The sequence below is a fragment of the Chiloscyllium plagiosum genome, chromosome 12, assembly GCF_004010195.1.
Source record: "Chiloscyllium plagiosum isolate BGI_BamShark_2017 chromosome 12, ASM401019v2, whole genome shotgun sequence".
In the NCBI taxonomy this organism is placed as follows: domain Eukaryota; kingdom Metazoa; phylum Chordata; class Chondrichthyes; order Orectolobiformes; family Hemiscylliidae; genus Chiloscyllium; species Chiloscyllium plagiosum.
This window is the reverse complement of record NC_057721.1, coordinates 47,192,062-47,204,703: the sequence shown is the minus strand read 5'-3', so window position 1 is coordinate 47,204,703 and position 12,642 is coordinate 47,192,062. Positions and strand designations below refer to the sequence as shown.

The window sequence follows — 12,642 nt, the reverse complement described above, 5'->3', positions numbered from 1 at the left end:
ATTGCACTCAAATCTTCTGTCCTGGGGCATCCCAGATGTTTGAGCAACTTTTTCATCTTGCTACAACACATTTGCAGAATGATGTCATTAAGCTGTTGCACCAAGTCAAAAGCATGTTCTTCTGGTCATAAGATGCATAATGTAGCATGTGAATTTCAATACCATTGTGATGCTAGCTATGTAAGCTGTACTTTCCAAAGAACAGTGGATTTTACCCCTTCAGCAGTTCACACATTGGCAAGTTACCCAGTTAGTCCACACAAACTCCAAACTGTTCACTATTAGAAGTGATTCTGCAATTGAACAATATTTATTAAAAATCCTGAATGTGCTATTACATTAACAAAAATGTGCGCTTTTGGTCATATTCATAGTATTATATTGGCCTATACTGGAAGCTTTATATGTTAATACTTGACTCTGTTCGCTGCAGACAGAACATTTACATGCATTGCACCTGTTTCAACTCAACAAAACAGGTAACTACTTGGATGTATTTTTAGAGCAATGCCTTGACCAGTGTCAACTTGCCTGGTTTGGAATTTGAACAAAGCTTAGTAGTTAACTGCCACTCAGCTAACTTGTGCTTTTTCCATAGCAATCTCTGCCTGTGTCCACTTACTAACCAATCAATACTCTCCTCTCAACAATAAAATATTTTCCCTTTACATGGGTGTTTTTTATACACTATCCTGATAAGATAAAAAGCTTGACAAATTGTTGGTTTAGTAAAAAGTTTGATTGAGAAAGTTTCATTATGCATTAGCCAAGTTGAGAGAGGAGCTAAATCTAAATATTTCAACTCTTGAACTGAATGTCATTTCCAAAAAATTGCTGCTAGATATGTTGGCTGACTTTTTAAATCTGAGACTTGATTGATCATTTTACAGTTAATCATTTGTGGAATCAGTAGACAAGTGAAATGTGAGTTGGGTGAAGGGAACACTGGGGAAACTGACTAATCTATATTGTGTATATTGATATTAGATTAGATTACTTACAGTGTGGAAACAGACTCTTCAAGTCCATACCGACCCGCCGAAGCTCAATCCTCCCAGATCCATTTCCCTACATTTACCCCTTCACCTAACACTAAGGGCAATTTAGCATGGCTAATTCACCTAACCTGCACATTGTGGGAGGAAACTGGAGCACCAGAGGAAACCCATGCAGACATGGGTAGAATGTGCAAACTCCACATAGAGTCGCCTGAGCCGGGAATTGAACCCAGGTCTCTAGCGCTGTGAGGCAGCAGTACTAACCACTGTACCACCCACACAGTATTAGTTGTGCTTTTAAGTTCATTAAGAATTTACTGGGTTTTATGCATTCATACCATTATATAGTGAAATATTCCTATCTGAAGTATTTTAAAACACTTAGTCTTATCAAATTAGAATTTCACAAGCTGTACTATTTACATAAGAATTATAAACTAGTTATGTCCATATAACTAGTAGGGATTCTGTAAAGGGCTATTGATCTTTCTACTCCAAGGCCCAAATTAAAGTTAAAAATTCCTTGCTACCGTCAAATCATATGCATGTATCTCAAGGTCCTTAATTTCTGCAATCCATTTAGAATTCTACCAATTATTTTGTGTGCTCTATCACTTTGCATTAAATTTTATCCATTCCTTATCAGTGTACTCCATCTGCCTGCCCAAGTCCTCTAAGCTTATCACCATCCCTACATAATACTTTCAAATTTTGTCATTCATAAATTTAAAAACTGCACCTTACATATCAAAATCTAGGTCATAAATACACCAAGATAGAATGGTCCCAACATGTACCCACATGAAATCCCACTGCTCATCATCAGCCTGAAAAAAACTAATGACTGTTTCCTCAGTCTGCCACCCATGTTCCATGTTATGTTCCACAGGCAGCAAATTTGCTGACAAGCCTGTAATGTGGCATTTTGCCAAATGTCTTTGAGGACTATGCACACATTTATCCACTCAAATTAAAAACTCGTTCGTTAAATATAATTTGTCCTTAAATCTGAACTGCCTTTCCTTAATTAATATTCATATATAAAATCGTACCCAAAATGTCCTACCTTCAATGGAACAGAACACATTTTTGAAAGCAACCAGTCATGACAATTGAATTCTATTAAACATTTGATAATGGTTATTTGCCTTGTGACCATCAGTTGTATACATGCTTAAAAAGCTAGTTAGAGGCTTGTCAGATGCTTAATAAATTCTTTAATACCATTCTGTTTAAAAAAAAATCATTGAATGGAGGTGTAGCTGGCAAGATCAGCAATAGCTGCGTGCTGAATGGAGTCCAGTCAGAACTAACCAAATTGCTGTTGTCCGGAGGTCTCTCAGAGGCCAGCCGGCATAAGGAAAATAGTGGGAAACCTTTTTTTTTTAAAAAGAAACAAACTGACATTGGCTTCATAGCCCCCACTGCAGAAATTAGCTTTACATTCTACCAACTACCACAGTTGGAACTGAATGTGGCCTCACAGCATTAGCCAGACTTCTGCATTACTACTCTGATGTGGCCACAACACCTGTGCTTCTCTGATGTCACCTTTACAACTAAAGTTTCCCCTTTTTCAGGGAAAAGTGGATTTAGACTTTGCTCCACACAAAGTTGAAACAAATGTGCTTACTTTGCAAAAATAGAAGAGATCATGCTGTCCTTTCTGATGTATGTTGGAATTTAAACATTCCTAATATACAGCATAAAGGGCAGCCTGGAGGTTGTCATACAGAACAGATTGTCAGAATGTAATTCACAATACCTCAATAATTCACACTTAAATTTCAGACTTCCTAGGAAGTTTTTATTTATTAAAATGTTCATTGCTTGCCATATGGCAAATGGATGTTGTTTTATGTAAATCAGAAAGCAAAGGGCTGAACTGGTTGACAGTTGTGCAAAAATATTAATAAGCTATCAAATTTGGCAAGGATAAAGCTCAAGTAACAAAAATAAATCATATCCCTGTAAACAAGATGAATTGTAAATATAGCTTACTGAAGAAAACCAAGTTCTCATTGATGCTGCTGAATCCTGATCACTGACCTCTGTTAAGGTGAATCCTCTAACAGACACAAAGCATGATAACACATTAAATTGAAATAATGTCCAAATGTAAACAATTAATAAAATCTGCATTCATATAGTGCCTTTCATGACCACTAAATACATTGAAGCTTTTTTAGAAGCACTTTTAAAGCATACTCCCTGCTGCAGTTTTCCAGGTCAATTTGCACACAGCCAATTCCCACAAACAATAGTGTCATAGTGATTAGATAATTTTTTTTGATGTTGATTGAAGGATAAAACTTGGTCAGCACACCAGGTATAAATCTGCTTTCCCACCTCTTCTTGAAAAGAGTGCTCTGGGATGATTATCTCTAATTGTAAGGCCAACAGGATCTTAGTTTAAGATGCCCTCCGGGCAATTAGGGATTGGCAATAAATGCTGCCTAGCCATTGATGTCCTCATCCAGTGAAAGAATAGAGAAAAAAGAAATCATCAAAAGACATCATCTCTCAGTTAGTGCAGCACTCTCTCAATACCACAATGGAGTAGCAACCTTGATTTTTATGCTCATGTTCTAGAATGTGACTCAACTCAAATCTTAATATTCAGAAACTAATAAGCTACCAATTTAATCATGACTGACACCATTCATGCCTTATTAAATTTGTTTTTTGTTCAAGTTATTCAGTGATAACCTGAACAGAGTCGTTGAGAGAACACTGCCAACATTCAATTTATGACATCTATTGAACAGTTCACTAACAGGTTGTAAATTTAAACCATGGATCATTTAATAAAAGATGGTAGAGGGAATCAGAATAAAATTAATTTACTTGAACGTACCTCTGAACTCTTATAAACCTTATTTTTGTTAAACATTTCACATTATTATAAAAAATGTATAACTACTAAATGGAACAACAAAAGTCCTACAGCTTGTCTGGGAAATTTTTTATCTCCAGAGAGTGCAACAAGAAAAGGATGATATGGTTTTATAGACAAATTTGCAAGAGAAACTATTTTTTGGAAAGAAATTCTGAAAACAAAGCTAAAATACTTAAAATTAATAAGTGCTGAAATGCTATTTGGCTACGAGAGACTAATGAGACAGCATTTCCTTTTGATCGTTTTTCCATTAAATCCTATTGGTAATGCAATGTTTAAGATTGGACTGTACCATATACACAAATGTTATGTCTGAAGACGATAAAGAAAAGGTGGAACTGGAGAAGATGCTCTGTTGCTGCACTTTCCTTCAACCAAAGCTATACAAACACCAACAGTAGTATCAATACCGCAAACCAATAGAAAAAGAGTATTTGTTTCATTTCGTATGTCATTTTTAAGCAGGTCACAGCAAGCTAGTTTGCAGCATATTTTGATGCTGAACAGTTGCATCATGATACAGTATTGCCAGCACTGCTCCTAAGTATTAGTCTCAATACACTATTTTGTTGTTTGAAACGTGATTGTTATATTTTAGCATAATTTAGAGATTTAATCTCTTACACCGAATAACTGACAGTAGAGCTTGGTAGTAACAAAACAAGAAAGGCATTACTTTACAAATTAGAGATTTAAACATTTTGATGCGGGAGGATGTGCAGTTGCTCTCGAGAAAACATTTAGATTATCTCCTTTGGTGCTAAGAATGATTTCTGATAATGGCAACAAAAACCAAAAGTACAAAAATCACTTCTGTAAATGCTACAAAGTTAAGTCATACTTAGAAACAGCATCATGAAAAATATGGAAACACTAAGGTATCTTGATAAAACTAAAATCAATGCAATGAGCCTTTGTATGCGTGCCAGTGAATCAAAAACCAAAAGTTTCATAATAAATTAAAAGAATGGATAGAACAAGAGCTCAGTCAGAATGTTTTAGTGGTAGTAGTGATTGATGTGGATTTTTTTTTAAAAAAGTAGAACTACTGAATAGACAAACAGTTAGTTTCCCTGTCCTTTTACCTTCACTGTCAATCATATAAATAAAACAAACATTCAATTTGCAAAACAGATGGGTAAAACAACTAATTCTGAAGTAGCTGGAAATTCTTTACCTATTTGAAGATACTTACCAAAAGCTATTCTCTGAAACAAGTTCTCAATACTGCTACAACAGGGAATTTATTAGAAGAATATACCGCAGAATATATTTTCCAGAGGAAAAGACTGCAACAAATTTTAAACTGATTAAAGATCAATTAACTCACCTGCTTCTTGGGAATGCCACAAGATGTTTCAACCATTAGTGATGTCCCACAAAGCAGCTATCTACGTGTTATTTGCCAAACAACAGAATCTGGATAACCAGGATAATGTTGCATGAATGGTGATCTCTATATTCCATTCCCATTTGCAAGAAATATTGAGCCAAAGAAAATATCAGCTAAAAGATATTTCTCATCTTAGATTGGATTTGACCAGAGATGACCTATCAGCTTATTAGCAAGTGTTATGGTTGTTCACCGACCACAACTTCATTGGGCATAACAGTGACATTCAAGGCTTATTATTTGTCACTTCTTCCAGCTGAAGGAAACAGATGGTGAATATAGTCCAACAATCAAGGAGTTTATAGTGACACAACAATTCCCAAAGGGTTAATGGCAATGATGATTTGTGGAATGATGTTTTGGTGGCATCTATGAATGTACGTGGCAAAAAAAAAAGCATGTTTGAAGGCATCAATCTCAAAGCATTTCACAATGTTGTCCCTAACGTTTAATGCAAAATTATGAATTTAGCCAAGGAAGTTGGCTCTGAAAAGTTAGGGGGTGGCTGTCGTAGAGCCATTATTTGAGTCCCATGGACACAAATGAAGTGTGAATTTCGCACAGCTAGAAACAAACGCTGGAGAAATATACATTGTTAACAAAATGATCAAAAACCTTTTAAACTTATGCAAGACACAATAGAACTCTTCATTGAGGACAATCCAAATAGAAATTGCAATTCCAAAGTAACAGTGCAATCAATTATGGCATTAAAATGCTACAAAGAACTCAAAAGAAAAACAGCTGGCCAAAAGTACTTGAATAAACTTTTAGGTTGGAGGAGAAAGTGAGGGCTGCAGATGCTGGAGATCAGAGCTGAAAATGTGTTGCTGGAAAAGCACAGCAGGTCAGGCAGCATCCAAGGAACAGGAGAATTGACGTTTCGGGCATAAGAAGAAGGGCTTATGCCCGAAACGTCGATTCTCCTGTTCCTTGGATGCTGCATGACCTGCTGCGCTTTTCCAGCAACACATTTTCAGCTCTAAACTTTTAGGTTGGTTGACAATCCTGCCCCTACAACCCATTAACTCCTCCACCCACTCCACCACATTTATTCAATCACTCGAGTGTTACCATATTTAAGTACAATTTATATTTATAAGTTTATTTTAATTGTTTTTTAGGAATGTAATGCAAATGTACAGTATTTCAATTTGTTGTTCCTTTCATGAGAAATGACTGAAAGCATTTAATTCCCAATTTATACTTCAATTCGTATGGGAAAATGTACACTGAACGTAGTTTTGTTTAAAATCACACTTCGAAGGATGCAAACACCACCTTAAGAAAGGCATTGCTGTACTTTGAAAGTATGGCAACTAATTTTGTAAATGCAAAATTTATTAAAAACACTGTTGCTCTCACTGCATTATTGGTTGTAGTAGAATCTTTAACCCTTATTGAAATTCTGCCATTATCAATAATGCATTAACTTTCAATCTCTGATATTAGTGAACTTGCTACTTGAATCTCAGGCTTCACTTAACACAAAAAATCTAAGTCAACTATGTTATTCTGGTCACTTCTGCCTCAAAATGTTAAAAGTTGTACACAACAGTCAAGAGCTTTAACTGTCACCAATTCAAACTCATGTCTTGCAAGAGCATGGTGACATGTGACCAAGTTATAAATCTTGGCCCAAACCAAGGGAGTGGAACAATTACCATCAAGACACACTAGTATTTCATGACTGAAAGGCCTGGATAGCAAATTGTCAATGCATCTAAAGTCATGGAACATGTGCAAGACAGCAATGTTTTGAGGGAGAAGATAATTGGTTTCAGGTAGTGATTAGATCTATAAGATCAAGAGTTTTGATAGCAGAGATCAATCCTTTATACAACTAGAACTTAAATAGTGCAAAGTTTACCCCTAAAAGGAATGGGAACAAGAACCAAGTGAAGTACAAGTTGGAGATCTGTATTAATCATAGTCTCAAGAGTGTGGTCACAAACACTGTACTAACCAACTGTATCGCCATGTAACAGCAGCAAGGGAACTAAAAGAATCAGTTGTTAATGCCCATCCCATTTCTTTACATGTCCACAATGACAAATTATAACATTGCCAGCTTTTGGGTCTCTTTTTTGCATCATAGCAATTTGAATATTATCTGAATAATTAACATTGGCTGGTCATTAGAAGGTTGAAATGATAAGACCAGTTGAATGGGATGTATGTTGTTATTGTGCATCAATGAAAGATTTGTAAAAAGACCATTCTTGAAAAATACACCATGGCACTTAATTTTGATGATCCTTCATGTAGAGATTCTGCCAGGATTGTTCATCATGTCTTTTCAGTGCAAACAGTTTCCTCCATTCTCACCAGTTTGTACTCACTAAATCACTCTGCTACCTAGTAAGATAACACCATAGTAAGGAAAGCTCAGGTAGGTTTCTCAATTTAACCTTGTTCTGAAAAGAATGGCAGTTACATTGCCCAGAACAACAATCCTAAGCGGCAAGAGGATTTTAATTCAGGTGAACTAACAAGCAAATTATTTCTGGTTCTAATATACACAGTGCACTGAACATTTTAAATTTATACAGAGATCAGAATAAGTTCTAGAATCAACCTCTACTCCATGACTTCATGACTTACTGTATACCAGCCATTTCAGGTTATGTTGCCAGCATAGTTTCAGTTGTTCCTAATGCTGAATTGCTAAATTTTTCAGAGATGCAATATCATTCACCAATCACAGATTCTTATGCATATGAACTTAAATTTCACTGCTTCACAATTCCAACAAAAATCTGTCCAATTTTCACAGACATCTTGTCTAATCTTCACAAGAACATTTTAAAATGAAGCTAGAAAAGGATCTTTTACATTATGCTTAGAATTACCACAAAGTAAAAGTTAACTAGTTCAGTAGATTTTGTCACTGGTGCGATTTGTCATATTGATAAACGGAGCAGGAAGTAACGTTCATAACACCAAGCCCAGGCACCCCTCAAACTACCGTAAGGGTTGATCACAACTCCATTTATAATAGATTTGTCATTAACTATATATAACGCAAATGAAAGTCATTCAATGGAGGGCATTACTGGGTAGACAGTCCATTAGTTAACCTACATTGATATTGCACCAGTTTGATTTTTACAAAAAAAAAATCAGCAATATTAAACATCACAATAGAAAGAACAGAGCCACAGCAAAGGATACAAGTATTTAAGATGGAAGAGTCAGGTGGTGCAAATTTGCTGAGTTTGCCCTAACCCCTATTTGAATGTTATGTACATATATTATTATACACACAAGAATACAACCTTCATATATAATATACTTTTTGTGTGGTTCCCAAATGTAGCTTTGTAGAGTGTGCTGTATGTAAATACGTGCTTTTCTATACACCTACATACAACCTTTTGTTAATAAGAACCATTCAGCTAATTGAGCAAAGTTCTTACTAGCATTGCTCACCTGTATAGGTGCAACTTTATCATGGTGATAGGTGCAGTGTCCCTCCCCCCACCCCACCAACCCCAAAAGAACTTCAGTCCCAACAGCCCTAGGAGAGGTGTGTGTCTTAAGTGGAGTCAGTAGTCCTCTTTGTGATTGTGCTTACAGCTGGAAGCCCTCCATCTGAGCTTCATGTGGTTGGAAGATGTATTGCTGCTGATTAAGATCGACTTGAGGGACAATGTTGGCATCTTCCTCTTCTTCTGTACCAAAGTAATGCTCTATTAGATCAAATGCTTTCTGATAAACATCTTGGTTTTCATGGCTCTGCAAGAATTCAATCTTATCCAAACCTGCAGGTTTAAAAAAAAAGGTTAAAGTCAAGGTTTTCTCGTTAAACTTTGAGTGTTTGAATGCAAATAGAAAACTTCGAACAAATTATTTTCAAAATTGCAGCTTTTACAAAGTGAAGTCTCCACCCAAGTAAAGTGGCATAAATCCAAATGGGAAATGTTTCACAAACCAGCAGAGTCAGCTTATGTAATCTTAAGAATCTTCTTTGGATTAAAAATATTCAGTGGTGTATTTAGAGAGGTATCTTAATAAAGTGAAAGTAGACATCTCAAAAAAAGAAACATTTTTAGTGAATGTCTAGTTACCTGTAAGTAAACAGATAAGATTACAAATTAAATTTAATAATACAATACTGACCTAGTTATTACTACTTTAAAACCAAAGTAGTAGACAATTCAGCCCACCAATTCTGCTCCACCATTCATGATGATCATGGCTGACCTGATAACCTTCAACTGCACTTTCCTGCATTTTTCTTACAACTCTTCATTACCTTACTGATTACAAATCAGTCACAGCCTTAAACATACTTAGTACAAATCAGCCAAAGAGAGCATACTGCAAAAAAATTCCATACATTCATGGTCCTCAGAAGAAACTCAACTGTCTGAAATGTAAAACTCCTTATTTGAAGATTATGCCCTCCAGTCTTAGGCTTTTCCACAAGGGGAAACAACCTTTCCGCATCCACCCGATCAAATCGCCAAAAGAATCTTACAAGCTTCAATAAGGTTACCTCTCAGTCTTCTAAATTCAAGTACAGGCCCAATCTCTCCTCATAAGACAGTCCTTCTATATCCAGTATCAGCCAAATTAACCTTCTCTGAACAGCCTCCACTGCCAGTACACCTTTCCTTAGATAACAGTCCCAAAACAGTTCATGATACTCCAACTGTGTTCAACTAGTGTCTTGTATTGTTTTATCAAAATCTCCCTATCTTTATTTCAAAGGGAATAGAGTTTAAAGGCCATTTGCCTTCCTTATTACCCATTGAATTTGGATGCGAGATTTTTGTGATTCATGGACTAAGACTTCCAAATCCCTCTATTCTCTGTAGATTTCCACGGTCTTTCCCCATTTAATTATTCAGCTCTTCTTTTTCCTACCAAAATGCATAACCTCACATTTTCTCACATTATATTGCATTTGACGAGTTTTTGCCCACTCATATGGGCGGCACAGTGGTTAGCACTACTGCCTCAGCGCCAGAGACCCGGGTTCAATTCCCGCCTCAGGCATTTGTGTGTGGCGTTTGCACATTCTCCCAGTGTCTGCATGGGTTTCCTCCAGGAGCTCTAGTTTCCTCCCACAGTCCAAAAATGTGCAAGTTAGATGAATTGGCCATGCTAAATTATCTGTAGAGTGTTAGGTGAAGGGATAAATGTAGGGGAATGGGTCTGGGTGGGTTGCGCTTCAGCAGGTCAGTGTGGACTTGTTGGGCCGAAGGGCCTGTTTCCACACTAAGTAATCTAATCTAATTTATCCTGTCTATATTCCTTGGTAGACTGCCAACTTCACCTACTTTTTGGTGTCTTCACTTTCCTCATCCATTATTATACAGTGTAAGTAATAGTAGTCTCAACAAAGATCCCTCTGGCATTCCAAGTACAGGTTGCCATCCTGAAGTGTCCCCCTTATCCCAATTCTGTCTATCAGTTAGCCAATTCTCTACCTATGCTAATATACTACTGCAACATGGATTCTTGCCTGATCAACTCTCTCTCTGGCACGCCACTCAAGTTCTTAACAGAATATATAAAAGCATGCAAATGTACCTGGAACAGTTAACTCCAGTCTACTTTTGTTAAGTACATTTTAGGTTCAAGACACAGGGACATAAACAATTTAAAGAGCACATATTTAAAGCAGCTTTCCTGTGATGAACAAAATTACTCAACCTTTGCTACAAGAATACCAAGTTTCTTTGCCATATTTAATTAATGAAAGTACCACTTCATAGTTTCCATTGAAATGGAATAGAATACACAAAACTAAATTAGTAAGATGATAATCATATTTTATGAATTTCAGTCGACTTAAAATTTGGTTGCTTACAGGCAGAGAATAAGACATTCAGTAATGATGTTTATTTGCGAGAAACTTATTTTCAGTTGCTTTAATACAAGTGCAGGGGTACTATCCTAAACATAATGAATATTTTAATCTGATGAAAATTAGCCATTTGGGTACAGAACTGGCTCAAAAGGTAGAAGACAGAGGGTGGTGGCAGAGGGTTGTTTTTCAGACTGGAGGCCTGTGACCAGTGGAGTGCCACAAGGATCAGTGCTGGGTCCTCTACTTTTTGCCATTTATATAAATGATTTGGATGCGAGCATAAGAGGTACAGTTAGTAAGTTTGCAGATGACACCAAAATTGGCGGTGTACTGGACAGCGAAGGTTACCTCAGATTACAACAGGATCTTGACCAGATGGGCCAATGGGCTGAGAAGTGGCAAATGGAGTTTAATTCAGATAAATGAGAGGTGCTGCATTTTGGGAAAGCAAATCTTAGCAGGACTTGTACACTTAATGGAAAGGTCCTAGGGAGTGTTGCTGAACAAAGAGACCTTGGAGTGCAGATTCATTGCTCCTTGAAAGTGGAGTCGCAGGTAGATAGGATAGTGAAGGCGACATTTGGTATGCTTTCCTTTATTGGTCAGAGTGTTGAGTACAGGAGTTGGGAGGTCACATTGCGGCTGTACAGAACATTGGTTAGACCACTGTTGGAATACTGCATGCAATTCTGGTCTCCTTCCTATCCGAAAGATGTTGTGAAACTTGAAAGGGTCCAGAAAAGATTTACAAGGATGTCGTCATGATTGGAGGATTTGAGCTATAGGGAGAGGCTGAACAGGCTGGGGCTGTTTTCCATGGAGTGTCTGAGGCTGAGGGGTGACCTTCTACAGGTTTACAAAATTATGAGGGGCATGGATAGGGTAAATAGGCAGAGTCTTTTCCCTGGGGTTGGGGAGTCCAGAACCAGAGGGCATAGGTTTTAGGCTGAGAGGGGAAAGATGTATGGAATGAGCTGCCAGAGGAAGTGATGGAGGCTGGTGCAATTGCAATATTTAAGAGGCATTTGGATGGGTATATGAATAGGAGGGGTTTGGAGAGATATGGGCCAGGTGCTGGCAGGTAGGACTCGACTGGGTTGGGATATCTGGTTGGCATGGACGGGTTGGACCAAAGGGTCTGTTTCCATGCTATACATCTCTATGATTATGAAACATTTCAATGCACTTCCTGTAATTACACACAAAAAAAGCAGCAAGCGTCTATGCAACTTATTTTCTGTTAACTAAACACATAAGAACTTGAATAATTCTTATCAGCTCACCATAGGCCTCTTCTATTAGAGCACAGTATGGATTTATTCCTGTTCCATTTTGTTTAGCTTCTTGCTCACCCAGTCTAAGGATATTCTCCAAACCATTCAATGACACTTGAACGATCTTTGCATCCATAACAGTCAGCAAGTCGCATAATGGTTTAATGCAGCCCAATTCCACTATATATCTGAGGAAGATTATAGAAGGGGCAAAAACGTAATAGATTGATACATGTAAAATACTGTTACAAGCTCTG

At 37.1% G+C, this 12,642-nt stretch overlaps 1 protein-coding gene across 1 annotated transcript in view; it reads right to left on the bottom strand.

Moving 5' to 3' along the window:
- Positions 1-6,371: 6,371 nt before the first annotated feature.
- Positions 6,372-12,642, bottom strand: part of LOC122555210 (importin subunit alpha-5) — a 70,769-nt gene continuing 64,498 nt past the window's right edge. The window contains exons 13-14 of the mRNA XM_043700970.1: positions 12,395-12,573; positions 6,372-9,054 (exon numbers count right to left, since the gene is read on the bottom strand). Coding sequence (XP_043556905.1) covers positions 8,864-9,054; positions 12,395-12,573 — 370 coding nt within the window. The 3' untranslated portion in view covers positions 6,372-8,863. The remainder of the gene's footprint in view (positions 9,055-12,394; positions 12,574-12,642) is intronic.